Here is a 14,412-nt window from a genome sequence, read left to right as displayed (position 1 = left end):
TTCACTAGCCTTGGCCTTACAAGTTTGTTCCAGAAATCAATTCGCTAATGTGATGTAAGGAAAGATATGGCATTAGTATGAAAAGCCTGTCCAGTAAACTCTTGCACCACGTGTGGATGGTAACGTTTCTTTATTAGATATCTAAGTACCTATAATCTCTTTTTAAGTCATTAAATTTAAATTAATTGCATTTAAACATATGATTTGTAAATCTCTAACGGATTCCGTCGGTTAAATTTTAAATGCATCATTTATAGACTAAGATATGCCATTAATTATCAAAATTCCTATCTCATCTAATCAAACCTGAATTGAACACTGTATTGATAGAAGGAAAATGATACCATTTGGGACCACCACATTTTATTGAGTTGTTGATTGTGTCGGTCTTTAATCATTGCATTTTACATAACTTATACAAATTAAGCAGGTAAATTCTTATTAGAATCTAAGAACTTCAAATCTGAATTAAGTTCGAATTTATATTGTTACAGAATGATTCAGTCTTGTAATTACTTCAAATTATTTCGAATAATTAAACAAACTTGACATAGGAGTATCAGATTCTGCAACATAGAACTATGTTAGATACCTTTTGGTAAAACAACAACATAACATTGGGAAAATAAAAGATGCCGAAATATATATTCTAGTGACATAGTGGCACAATTGAGTTGTTTTTTTTCCTCCATGTCCTGCACATTAAACAAGGAAAGCCGCCAGCCGTTTGATGTGTTTCTCAGCATTCTCAGAATCATAAACATCAATATGAAACGCATGAACTTCATCTTCAACCTCGACCAACTCCAGCTCCCCTTGCCACCCACTTTCCTTCACTGCGTTATAATACAATATCCCTCTGTCCCTCAATAAATCCTTTCCAGCAACACTAATAAGCAGCCTCGAACATCCAAGTCCGGCCAAGCTCGGAGCTCCGGGAACCACCGGATTTATCATCGGATTATCGATGTCCCCGGGCACCTCTGGATACACCAAGTGCCAAGTGGTGTACGTTGCCAGCTTCTCCCGTTCTTCCATATCTTTCATCTCGGACCCTATTGGCTTCGAACCCCAGAAATAAGGGTGTGTCAGAAAAGCTCCTTTGATTTTAACACCGTTACGTAAGCCCTCTGAACCAGCTTTCATCAGTATGTTATGAGCAATGTTGGCACCGGCGCTGTCACCGCCGATATAAACACGATCGAAATCAGCATAAGTATAATAAACCCAAGGCTCCTCGTTGGAATCACCGTTGGAATGAGAAACAACCCATTGAAGACCAGTCCAGCAATCGTGATAACAAATGGGGAGAGGGTGTTCAGGGGCCAGCCTATACTCGATCGATACAACAACAGCGTTGGCTAAACAAGTCAAGCGGTTCATGAACTTGGTTTCGACAAAAGAGAAAGCTGACGAGAAACAAAAGCCTCCACCATGAAAGTAAACCAAAATCGGATGCTTTTGGTGTTGGTCAAGTAGGTGTTTTGGAAGATAGATTCGAGCTGAGATTGGCGGGTCTTGTGAGACGATGATGTCTTTTGATGAGACGCCAGTTTCAGGGTCCGAGGCTGAAGGTGGGACGATGGGAGAGCCTGCTAATCGCTCGACTGAACCGTCTTTGTAAACCCGGATGAAAGGGAGGATCTCGGTGGCTACTTCCTTGCCAGTGGAACACATATTCAAAAGAGGCAAAAACTCGGGCGAATTTTGGTAAATGTTTGTGGACTTTTGCTCCTTGGAACCCCCGAGTAATCTGGAACTCTACGCCACGCCATTTATACAACGCCTGCCTTCAAACAAGCCAGCCGAAGTTGAAGCTTTGAATAAATTGTTTAATTTTATTTTTATTCTAAATTTATTTTTAAAACTTCAAACCTTTTACTTTTATCATTTAATTTTAATATTATTTATGTTTTAATCACTCGATAAATAAATTAAAAATAACATTATGATAAAATATATTATTTACTGAGCATACAATTCACTTTTCATAAATATTGTCTAATTCAAAAGCAAAAGTGATAATACCAATAATCTTATATAAAAACAAAAATATTATCGAAATTCAAAAGTAAAAATAAGAAACCAAAATGTTTAATGTTAAATTAGTGGAATTTAAATATTTTTTATTAAATGAACAGTCAATACGCATTCAAGATTACAAATTTCGTTGATGATTGCCCGTATGTGGTCAAACTAACAGGCGGTGGTCAAAATCCAAATAAATTAAAGGAAAGAAAGAAAAAATAAAAAATTATATAAATTTAAAATGATGTTGATTTGGAGTAAATTTGACTTTTTCCAAAACAACGTCGTTTTAGTGTTACCTGTTATCCCATAACCATTTAATTATGTAATAATATAATGATCAAAATAGAAATAATTTAAAAGTTGAGTGATAAAACTAAAAAATCCCCCTTAAAGTTTAATAGGTAAAGTAGGTGTGAAAAATGTAATTGAGTGATTGGCTTTTTAATTTATCATTTTTTCGTAGATGTCAATTTCATTATCAAGAAGCAGGAATCTGCCACATCAATTTCTTTTCAATCTGTAAAAAATAATAATAAAAAAAAATCAACAGTACCACTCTTAATCTTTTAATTCGAAAGCATACTCTTTACGTTATCTTTAACAAGCCCTATAATTTGTATAATTATCTTCTCCACACCTTGAAATTGTCTAAGATTTCTTTCTTGCCACATGAAATACAGAGACACCAAGCACACTTGAAAATTGAAAATTAATACCAACAGACACTGGTCCTTGACCTTGCACTTGCCAAATTCATCCTCACTTGTCGTTATTGAACTTCTCTAACTAAATTTTTTAATCAAATATTTAATATTTTTTATTTTTAATGACATGGTAAAAAGGGTGGGTACACGCATTTTAGTAGGGATAAAATAGCATTATTTTTTCATCAGATTAGGGTCAATTCTACAAATAAAAAAAATACAAGTTAAAGGACCAAAACGAATGCAATAAAAGTTTAAATGATAAAATAATAAAACTGATAAAGTTAAAGGGGCAAAAATTGTTCTGCCTAAATTATTTGGGGTTTAGGGCCAGTATGTAGCCCACGACTTTACGAGACAACTTTTGGCCATTTATGCATTATTTGTAAAAATAAAGTTTTTAATTTTTTAAAGATTAGTTGTGTATTTAACATTATAAGTTATTGACAATAAAAAAATTAAGAATTGAATTTAAATATTATGAAAATTCTCACGAGAAGATTCATCTACCAATGTTAGATGTGCGATATAAGTTATTGACAATAAAAAATTAAGAATTTGAATTTAAATATCGTGAATGTAACCAATTGAATTGAAAGGATTATCTTTATAATAAATTTTTGTGTTATTCGATTTAAATAAAACAACTAGCCGAAATCTCCAACAATCGATATTAAGGTTTTATCCCTCGTACTTTGTTGAAAGCCCTTTATGATTTCACATATGGATGATGTTATATGCTTTAAATATGCTAATGAAGTAATTTTAAATATAAAGGGTTACTTATTTTAAATCTTTTTAAGTTATTGACAATACACATATACTTTATCGATGTAACTATTAGATCCCGAAATCTTTATTTATGTGTCATGCACACATGTTCACATGTATATGTCATGTTCTATTTCATACTTAAACTATTAGACATATACCATTACAAGTGTGGTACCACTTGAGCTAAAATTAATTATTCTAACATTTTATTTATTTAAATAAAATAAGATTCAAACCCATTAATCTTGATTAATAATTTCACGGGCAAAACTGCAAATTTTACAAAATTAGCAGAAATTTTTGTTTCTTTTTGGCCCCCTTTCTTCACAAGTTCCTCTCCTCTAAACGCTTAAAAAAACATATATAAGTTTGAATTGTTGGCAACACCAAATATTCTAGATGGATTAGGAATTGTTTGACGTGGTCCGATTCGATTCATATGTGTGTTTATTTATAGATCCTCTAAGTAAAATATTATTGATCAAAGTTTATATTTGTTTTTGGATAATTCAATTTTTATTACCTAAAGAAGCAGAAACTGCTACAAAAAATCACCGATCACAAAATCATATGTACATACTACTTACAAAATAAAATATCGGTTTAATCTATACCACAAGAGTTACAAAGGATAGTGCTAATATTATCAGACCTATTTATATTTTTCCCTCTCAATTTGATACCAACGACATCTTTGACGCAAATAAATAGGTATTCAGTTGTTCTTGTACGACCTTGGAAAATTCTTTGGTTGCGTTCCTCCCATAAAACATAGATTATAGCACACCAAGCTAGTTTTATAATAGTTGTAATGAGGGACTTGCCCTTCCAAGTGTTGCAAGCCCAATCGATCATGTCTTCCCAGGACGAAATTGTTTTCTTTATCCCATTATGGAGTAAAATTGCCTCCCATAGAACATTCAAAGAACAAATGGGAGCGAGTTTCCATTGTTGAATTACAGAGAATACAGTTCCCGGTAGTAATAATCCCCATACGTTGAAGTCGATCTCGAATAGGGAGGCGGTCGAGAAGAGTCATCCATGCAATTATACTGTGCTTCGGAATATAAAGTGGGAACCAAATCAAGGATTGCCAAGAACTTTATCCCCATTCATTCTAATTTCCCTTATAGAGAGGGTACTGTTCGAAATGGCTGGTAAAGCTTCTGAGCGTATCTTGAGTAGTCTGTTAAAACTCCAGCTGAATTTGGAGTCTCCTTCAATATGCCAGAAATTACTCTCCTTTAAAACATATTTTTTTGATCCAAGTAACCCATAACGATCCTTCTCCTGCAAGAATATTCTTTATGAGTTTAATCATGCAAGCTCGGTTCCAGGATTTTAAGTTCTTCGGTCCAAGGCCTCCCTCGAATTTCAGCTGGTAGATTTTAGCCCAACTGACTCTCGCACATGTAGCTGCTGAATCTATTCCTTTCCAGAAGAAACGGGACAAAGCTGATCGATCTTGTTAATAACAGCTTGGGGCAGACGAAGCTGTCTGCACCAATAATTTGCAATGTTGAAGATGAAGTTCATGCGTTTCATATTCTGGCTTATAAGTCTGAGAATGCTAAGAAACACATCAAAAGGTTGGCGTCTTTCATTGGTTCATGTGTGGAAGAACATGGGAAAAAATCAAATCAATTGGGCCCCTGTGTCTCTAGAATATAATTCAGCATATTTGATTTTAGGTCAACTATGTAAATGGTCACTTTTGATCATTGAATTTAAAAAATTAACATTTCGATCACTTACATTATTGTTTTAGTCACTTATTTTATTGATTTATAAAGTTTTAATGATTAAGAAGTTAAATACCAATAATTTGGTTATGTGACGTGTTAACAGAAGGAGTTAATTTTTAATTTGACCCTTGAACTTTAGATACAATACTATTTTAACCCTTAAACTTTAGATAAAATATTAATTTGACCTTTGAACTTTAGATCATATATCAATTTAACCCATAAATTCGATCAAAATCCCCTGCCGCGGACCACCGGTCACCACATTCATTAGTCACTTTCGAATGTTATCGGTCACCGTCAACGATTATCAGACATTAAAATTTCCACTTCACTTCTTTTTAGCCTCGTGAATACGAATTCAGTGCTTGTTCCATCCAAAAATCTAGCATAGATATGGGTCAATATCCATTTGAACATCAATCCACAATCAAAAAGATGTGTAGGAAAATAAAAACCAAATGTGTTGTCTAGTTAGGACTAATTGCAAAAGTTTGGACTCAAAACCAGCTAAACTATCGACATAACAATAAAACCTAGTCAAGCTAGAGAAAGAAATCGATTGAGAACAAGATGAAACATAAATTATTAACGATAACATCAACTTGGCATTCAAAATCCAATGCTTTGGCCGACACCCAATAACAGTCAAGAAGTAGTTAACAATCCAGAATATAAATTCAGCATATTTGCTTGTATTATGTTATATTTATTGTTGTTTTCCAACAAGGAATCCGATGCTCCCATCTTAAATTTGCTTAATTATTCGTGTTAATTTTAGCCTTTATATTCTTCATGGTCCCTACGAAAAAGAATATCCAACCTCTCGATACATCACATTTAACTAAAAGTTTTGTTTTGTTATATTAAACTTTCATATTTTTATTAATTTTTTTAGAAAATTGTGTATTGTATCAAATCATATATAATAATTAAGGATATATAAAGTAAAAGAAAATCATGAAAATATAAAACAAAAAATGTCACTTTCAATAGAAAATAATTTTAATAATAACCCAAGTGGTACCACACTTGTAAAATGATGGCCTATATTCAATAGTTTAGGGTTCAAAACCCACTATAATCTCTTACAATTGACCCAAAACATGACCTTAAAATCTCATATGCATATAGGTGTGAGATCGAACACGACACACGAAGTGCAAACATGCGTATATGAGGCCTAACTAGAAGTGCATAAAATGAGCATATGTGTTTCATAAAATTATTTATGTCATGGCAATATCATAATATTATATTTCATTGATTAAAAATTAAAAAAATTAATTTAAATGTTATATTGAGTGGGAAAAAAATATAAAGGTGATATTAACATGCTTTTAAAAAAAATTGAAGAACTAAAATATTATTAAACTTACCATAATGATGATCAGAACATACACGTGTCAGATAACAATTAAATTTAACACTCGTTACGATTTAGATACTAAAAGTGTAACGTTGAAAACATCATGTTCTTATTTTTAACGAAACATTTTTTAGATACCTAATTGTATTTAGAGAGATAATTTTTACAATAACAAATATATCAAGGCTTTACATAAATTTGCCAAAGTTTGTGCGTAGTTCCCTCCTCTAAACACTATGTGTTCGAATGTCAAGGAAGTAGCCACAGAGATTCTCCCTTTCGCATCCGGGTTTACAAAGATGTTTCAGTCAAGCGATTAGCAGGCTCTCCCATCGTCCCACCTTCCGCCTCAGACCCTGAAACCGGCGTCTCATCAAAAGACATCATATATCATCTCAGAAAACCCACAAATCTCAGCTCGAATCTACCTTCCAAAACACATATTTGACCACCACCAACACCAAAAGGTTCCCGTTTTAGTTTACTTCCACGGTGGAGGCTTTTGCTTCGGGTCAGCTTTCTCTTTTGTCGAAACCAAGTTCATGAACCGCTTGGCTTGTTCAGCCAACGCTGTTGTTGTATCGATCGAGTATAGGCTAAGTGGCTAACCCCTTAACACCCTCTCCCCATTGCTTATGAAGATTGTTGGGCTGGTCTTCAATGGGTTGTTTCTCATTCCAACGGTGATTCTCATGGTTTTCAGAACCGGGCCGGTTAGCGAACCGGTTATACTATTGATTTACTGGTTCAATCGGTCGAACCGGTCCGACCGGTCGAAAGAACCGGACGACGTCATAATATTTAAAAAATTAAATAAAAATATCAAAAATATTTAATAAAAAATAATTTATATATCACAAGTTATATTCAAAGCAAGTCATAACATATATGAGTTAAAAACCATTAAATCAAGTGAAACAAAATGATTTAAATTAACTACAACATAATATTTAAGGTAAAACATATTAAATAATAAATATAATTATATACTATAATTAAAAAATAAATTTAGGGCTAAAAAAATCATAACAAAATGATATTGGTTGGTTTAATTTTTTTAAAACAATCTCACATGGCTAAGAAACATAGAAGAACATCCCAAAAGTCTAAAGAGTAAAAATATGAGAACAAAACAATATCACATGGCTAAGAAACATAGAAGAGCATCCAAACTAATTTCTATAAATAATAGAAGTAATTTGACATTCAAAATCATGAGCCTTTTGGTGAGCATAGAGTGAACTATTCTTTCACTTCAATCAAGTTCGAATTTTAAGCTTCAATCGAGCTTCTAAATTTTTTTTTAGTTCAAGTCTTTTCGAGTTCAAGTTTCAATATTATATTTCGAGTTTGAGTTGAACTTGATTATTTTTAGTTTGTGAGTTTAAGTCGAGTTGAACTTACTTTTAAAGTTTGAGTCGAGCTCAGTGTAAGTATCATTTTTTTTACTATACCCTACCACTACAATGCCTCCACCATGCTCCCATTCTCTTACCCCACCATACCTACCATGCTATTATCCGTTGTTTCCTTCTACTAAAAAGATAAGTGCATATCTGATGCACACAGCTAGTGGTATTTTTATATATATGTAAAAATCAATGTAAAATGGCTATAAAAAAAGGCCGAATCATAATGTAAAAAAGGGGGGGCAATGTACACGGGGATTTTCCAGATTCAAACAAAATACCAAGCAAATAGAAGGTTTTTTTTTTCATCTTTGTCATTCATTTTCCAGTAACTAATTTGCTTATTTATTTACTATTTTGAAATCATAAGAGAAGAGAGGAAAGTAGTTTACCCTTTATAGGAGATCTAGCGCCAGGCAGGGAGGTCGTCGTCGGTTTTCCTTTAACCGGTATGGGTTGTGAACCGGAGCACCGGACTTTAGGCCCGATGGCCGGAGCGTTGTCGGCTTAGGGTCCTATAGGCTGTCGCCGTTTCAGTTGAGAGGAGGGTGAGCGGAGATGAAATTTTTTTTTAGGCTTTGGTTTTAGTTTTCTCAGGCAAAAACGAAACAAATGGGGAAGTATTAAACTGTTATAATTTTTGGGGAAATAACGCTAAGGTCCTTATACCTTTAGCGTGATTTCATGTTTGCTCACTAGTTTATGGGTAAATTCATGTTCGGGTCTTTGTTTTTTAGTATAAGTAGTACATATATATTAAATGATTTGGGTGATTTTAGAGAGAGAAGACAAAATAAAAAAAGGTTATGTATCTTTGTGAATCTGTTGTGTTTAAGTGATGTCCACGTGCTCTTCACAATTAATGGGTAAACACACATGTAGTCCCCTTCTAGTTTGAATGAGAATCACTTTAGTCCTATAATATTAAGGAAAATTATATTTGTACTCTCTAGATTTGACATACTATTTTACTTTTAATTTATTTTAATCCGTAATTAAAACTTGCTTTTGTTCGCATGTTTCTGCTGTTTGTCTATTCTGGTCGTCATAATATACATTTATTATTTTATATTACGTTATATTCAGTACATAATTTAATGTTTCCTATATATATATATATGCACTGAACAATTTATATCCATCTTGCTTTTCATATTAAATTCTAATTTGTAAATATTAGGTATATATTTATATTAAATATGTTTTAATTATTATATCGTATATTTTTTTTATATATTATATGTCACAACATATGTATAAATTATGTATAATATTTCTAAATATGTGTATAATCTTCGTATGTATATATTATTCTACAAGATAGCTTTTAATGTATTTATCAATGTATTTTTATGATTATAGGACATCATTTTTATAATTTGTATGATACCCTCATGTGCATAACTCGATTCATAATTACATAATTGAATTAAGGGTAATACCCTTTTAATTTAAAATTGTTTTAAGTGGGTTGTCTTAGCTTATTCGAGGTTCGTTTTTAACGATTTTAAAATAAAAGTGTATCCCATCAGTGACACCTAATAAATTGACTTGTCACTTTAAAATTTGGTAATGGAAGAAAAAGAAATGTTCGGCTATTTAAATTTATCGAGAAAAGGTTGTTATAACTATTTAAGATATGGTCTCGATATTTTTAAATAATCGAATATTCTTTATCTTTCTAAAGGCTGGGTAATTTTAACTTAATCTATTTGTGTACTTTTGAACATGGTGAAATTCATGTGTTGTTATTTTATTGGGGATCATAAACCAAATTAAATTTGAATTTGTAAATTTTATTGCAAAGATATTAATTAATCGACTAGGTACCGATTTAGGGCGCTGTGGGGGTGTTAATCATTCTCCACGCGTAACCGACTCTCGAATCCGTTTTAATAAAATCTTTGGTAAACGCAGACTAACTTTTGTCTTAAAAAATGATTTTTCTTAAAATTGTTTTTAAAAGACATTTTTAGGTATTCGACCTACCTAATCCAAAGGTCGATTGCGACTCTTTTCAATTCTATCCAATTTAATTCCAAATCACTGGATTTTTCCAAAAATAAAAGTCTTAACTGTTTTTAAAAAACAACAAACGATCGTCCCCGCCGAAACACGGTTACGACACTCAGTAATATTTGAGTTTGACTTGGCTCGTTTAACAAATGACGTCGTTTGGTTTAATTTTAAAAAAAAAACAAAATTGACGGTTTTTTTCGATTTTCAGCTGGTCTGGTTCGAACGGTTCAATGGTTCTGGCCGGTTCACTAGTAGCGATTCAATCGATTTAGTTTGAACCGAACTAGACAACGATTTCCGGTTGAACCGGCCGGTCCGGTCCAGTTTTCAAAACAATGATTCCAACAAGGAGCCTTGGGTTTCTACTTATGTTGATTTCGATCGATTTATATCGGCGGTAACAGCGCCGGTGCCAACCTTGCTCATAACACACTGATGAGAGCTGGTTCAGAGGGCTTACATAATGGTGTTAAAATCAAAGGAGCTTTTCTAACACACCCTTATTTCTGGGGTTCGAAGCCAGTTGGGTCCGAGATTAAGGATATTGAGCAACGGCAGAAGGTGGCAACGTACACCATCTGGCACTTGGTGTATCCAGAGGTGACCGGGGGTATCGATAATCCGATGATAAATCCGGTGGTTCCCGGAGCTCCGAGGTTGGCCGGACTTGGATATTCGAGGCTGCTTATTAGTGTTTCGGGAAAGGATTTATTGAGGGACAGAGGGATTTTGTATTATAATACAGTGAAGGAAAGTGGGTGGGAAGGGGAAGTGGAGTTGGTGGATGTTAATGGTGAAGATCACACCTTTCATATTAAGGTTTACGCTTCTGAGAATGCAAAGAAACACATCAAACGGCTGGCGTCTTTCCTTGTTTAATGTGTAGGACATGGACAGAGACAGAAAACAAGTCATTGTGACGACCTTTCCTTTTTCCAATGTTATGTTTGTTGTTTCTCCAAAAAAGAAATCCAACATCTCTCCATGTTACTGGAATCTGATACCGTTGTTATGAACCGCTTGGCTTGTTTAGCCAACACTGTTGTATATGGATCTGAGTATAGATTGGCCCCACTACTTATGATGATTCCTGGTCCGAGCTGGGCTGATCTGCAATGGGCTGTTTCTGATTCTGATGGCGAGTCCAACAAAGAACCTTGGCTGTCCACTCTCCTCGACTTCTTTTGAGTTTATGTCGGTTGTGACAATGTTGGTGTCAAACCTTGCTCCTAGTACTATTGTTAAAAGATAACCATATGTATAATAATGGCATGATTAATTAAACATATGAGAATTTTTATTAATGTCAAAAATAAAATAATGCAAGAAGAATCTTTACTAATTTATTATCTAATATAATCTTTAATATATTTACTTATAAGAATAGTTATTTATTACAAAGAAATCATGTTAGTAGAAGTATCTACTTTTTAACATAAAATAAAATATATTTTCTGCTTTCAATCAAACTAAATTGCATACTTTTCCTAATTAATTCGAGTCAAATCGAATTTGGGTCATTCTAACAATTTCTCCTTTGACACAAATTCTGAAAATACAAAGTGTTTGAGACAAAATCTCAAATTCTATGAAACATCTAAACTCAATAAAAAAAATTATTTACATCGACGAACAAGTTATTCAACCTGAGAATATATTCTCCACTTCTTCCACGGAATCCCTTAAAAATATATTTTTCAACAATGATTGTCAACTAAATCGAAACTTGACTTAAATTTGGATGTATAATATAATTTAATCTTCCATCAATATAGTCATCATAAAGTCATCATAAGTGTCAATTTTATCCTTTATCATATCTAATACATATCTAAAACTGTTAAGATATTTTCACGAGTAATATTTTTATCTAACACGTGAAGAAACAACAAATACATGTCTGAAACTGTTGAACCCTATAAAATATAAAATCTAACAATCTTTTTCTAGTCTTTCATCACAATGAGAGAACCTATGCAATTCATACCTTCACTTGGTGTTTTGATTCAAGGACTAAATTAAAATTATAAAAAAAAATTGAAGTTTTTAATCGGAGAATTTAATGCATGCATTGGTCCATTATCTTTCTCTAGCAGTATAGCTTGGGGCAACCTCCGGTGTTCATAAGCTCACCGAAATTTAGTGCTGCAGTGCTCAATGTTGCATCACTTTTGCAAAATGCAACCCTAATATACCTCTGTTGATATCTGCAATTTTCATCCGAAGGTTGATCCGAACCACAGAAAAATCCGCATCCAGGTACAACCAAGACCCCGGCTTGTTTGATCAGTTCCTTCACATATTCCACCTGACAAATAGTGGAATTAAGCACCATGTTTATCAAATACAAGTACATAATTTGCATACACTTACATCAGATAGCAAGCAATCCTTTGGATGCAAACAAAAAGAAGGAACTCTGGGGCTTGAACTGAATCCAAAAACCGATTGAATCGAGCAACTTCATACAGAAACCTCTTTTCAACTGATATTCCTGTTAATCAACATAATGAACGAAAAATCAAGGTGACAAATTACGTGATATACTAATGTGTAAACTGCATTAAACTTACTATTCTCAGGGTTTCGAAGTATTTGGTTGCTCAAAGCAGTCAAGGCAGCTTCCTGGAAAGGTGCTGGAGCTGAATCAGTAATTTTGACATGAATGTTTCGGATTGCAGATGCAGCAGAAGCTGGAGCAATAGCCCATCCAATTCTCCATGCTGAGTAAACATAACTGCGGAACTCTAAATCCGAAATATAAACAAATGAACAAGCATGAATACCAAGCAATAATAAGCTTTGGAACTGCAACAAATACTTGAGGCAATATAAACATGCATTTAGCATTTTCAGCAGTTAAAATACTATGTCAGCTTTGTCTTTGGACCTGTAATGCTAAAAGTTTTAGACAACGACAATGTTATAATTGTCCGCTCCTGCATTTCCGGAAGTGAGGCGATAGTCTCGTTCTTTTGGTCATCAAATGTTATGTATTCATATACCTGCAATGGAAGAACAATATATATGTATATATATATAAACTCGTCGCCCTGGATCTTTTTAATGCATCACAAGAATAAGCAAGTGACGCCATCATCTGTTATAGCGATGCAATCCCATCGATGACAACATTCAGCAATAACTTCAAGCTCTTCTCTGGAGAAGACTTTGCCAGTTGGGTTGTGAGGACTGTACCCTTCATATCAGAACAATTTTAGAATATGTTAAGTTGTATTTCTTCTCATCCATTAACATAAGATTCCCAGCATAAAAATATAAAATGTGAGTCTTAAAACAGCTTTACAGTATCAAATCTTGACTTAAAACATAAAAATTATCCATGACTTGTTTAATACTATAGCCTTTGTTCTGCTCGTGAAAGAACTCGAAAATTTCGCAGGGTCCAGGGTCCACTGAGGCGGATCGAGCGACACATATACCTGCGAAAACGAACAGAATCGGCTTCGGTTTTACACATAATATATGGCTAATAATCTAAAAATGCTTACTGGAATTCCTCCAGCTATGGTTATGGATCCTTCATAAGTTGCATAACAAGGATCAAACAACAATACTTCATCTCCTTTGTCTATAACTGCCTAGATAAACCCATAATTCAAAATTATACACAAAATGCACAAATTAAAGAAAGAAACTCAATAATTGCAACATAAAGAAGAAGCCCTACTGGAAAAAATTGCAGCTGCAAATGCCTCAGATTGTCCATAGCAAATTGCTATATCAGTCAAAGGGCCAATGTTTAAACCATGCATTTCCTTCATTTTAAGAGCCAACAGATCACAAATTCCTTGCACATGCCTTCCATTACCAAAATTTGATAAGAATTAGTACCCACTTTTTTCCTTTGAAAAATAATAATAATAAAAAAAGAAAGAAACTAAACCTGTGCTGGTTGAAGTCATTGTTAATGGCTTAAACGCCAGCTTGTTTGATACAAGGAGGAGCAGGGAAGCCCTCGGCTAAGTTAATGGCATTGCATCTCTGAGCAAGGTGTGAGAGCTCTTGTATTAGAGAAGGACTAAAAGTTTTAGCAACTGAAGATAGCTTCTCTTCCATGGCTTCTTTCTTGTCCTTTTTGCCACTGCTTTCGCCTTATCCTTTTGATTTCAAGTATTTCTTTTTCTTTTTCTGAAACTCTTTGAGTTTCAAGGCGGTTTTTTGTTTTCACAAAAGATTAAATTACACAATAGGTCACTCTATTACGAGTAGTTTCAAAATTAAATTATTTTATTTTAAAACGTTACAACCGAATTACTTTATTTGTCCATCGATAACAATCATATTATTATTTATCTTATCTACTTTATACCTTTATATTAGATTTGGATATGTCGTTT

The 14,412-nt window shown here is 33.4% G+C and overlaps 1 protein-coding gene and 2 pseudogenes across 1 annotated transcript; 1 reads left to right on the top strand and 2 right to left on the bottom strand.

Annotated features, from left to right (window-relative positions):
• Positions 1-594: 594 nt before the first annotated feature.
• On the bottom strand, positions 595-1,753 carry LOC120198693 (2-hydroxyisoflavanone dehydratase-like). Its single transcript, XM_039199971.1, has one exon. It carries the CDS (start codon positions 1,675-1,677, stop codon positions 703-705), a length of 975 nt encoding a protein of 324 aa, XP_039055902.1. The 5' UTR covers positions 1,678-1,753; the 3' UTR covers positions 595-702.
• A 5,106-nt stretch (positions 1,754-6,859) lies between these two features.
• On the top strand, positions 6,860-10,936 carry LOC120197381 (annotated as a pseudogene).
• A 1,203-nt stretch (positions 10,937-12,139) lies between these two features.
• Positions 12,140-14,180, bottom strand: LOC120197373 (annotated as a pseudogene).
• Positions 14,181-14,412: the final 232 nt, after the last annotated feature.

Source organism: Hibiscus syriacus, unplaced genomic scaffold (genome assembly GCF_006381635.1).
Source record: "Hibiscus syriacus cultivar Baekdansim isolate YM2019G1 unplaced genomic scaffold, ASM638163v2 tig00004779_pilon, whole genome shotgun sequence".
In the NCBI taxonomy this organism is placed as follows: domain Eukaryota; kingdom Viridiplantae; phylum Streptophyta; class Magnoliopsida; order Malvales; family Malvaceae; genus Hibiscus; species Hibiscus syriacus.
This window is presented reverse-complemented; position numbering and strand designations above follow the sequence as displayed.

Excerpts from the sequence above, each read along its gene's own strand:
- LOC120198693 (XM_039199971.1), bottom strand. The coding sequence starts at position 1,677 with ATGTGTTCCACTGGCAAGGAAGTAGCCACCGAGATCCTCCCTTTCATC.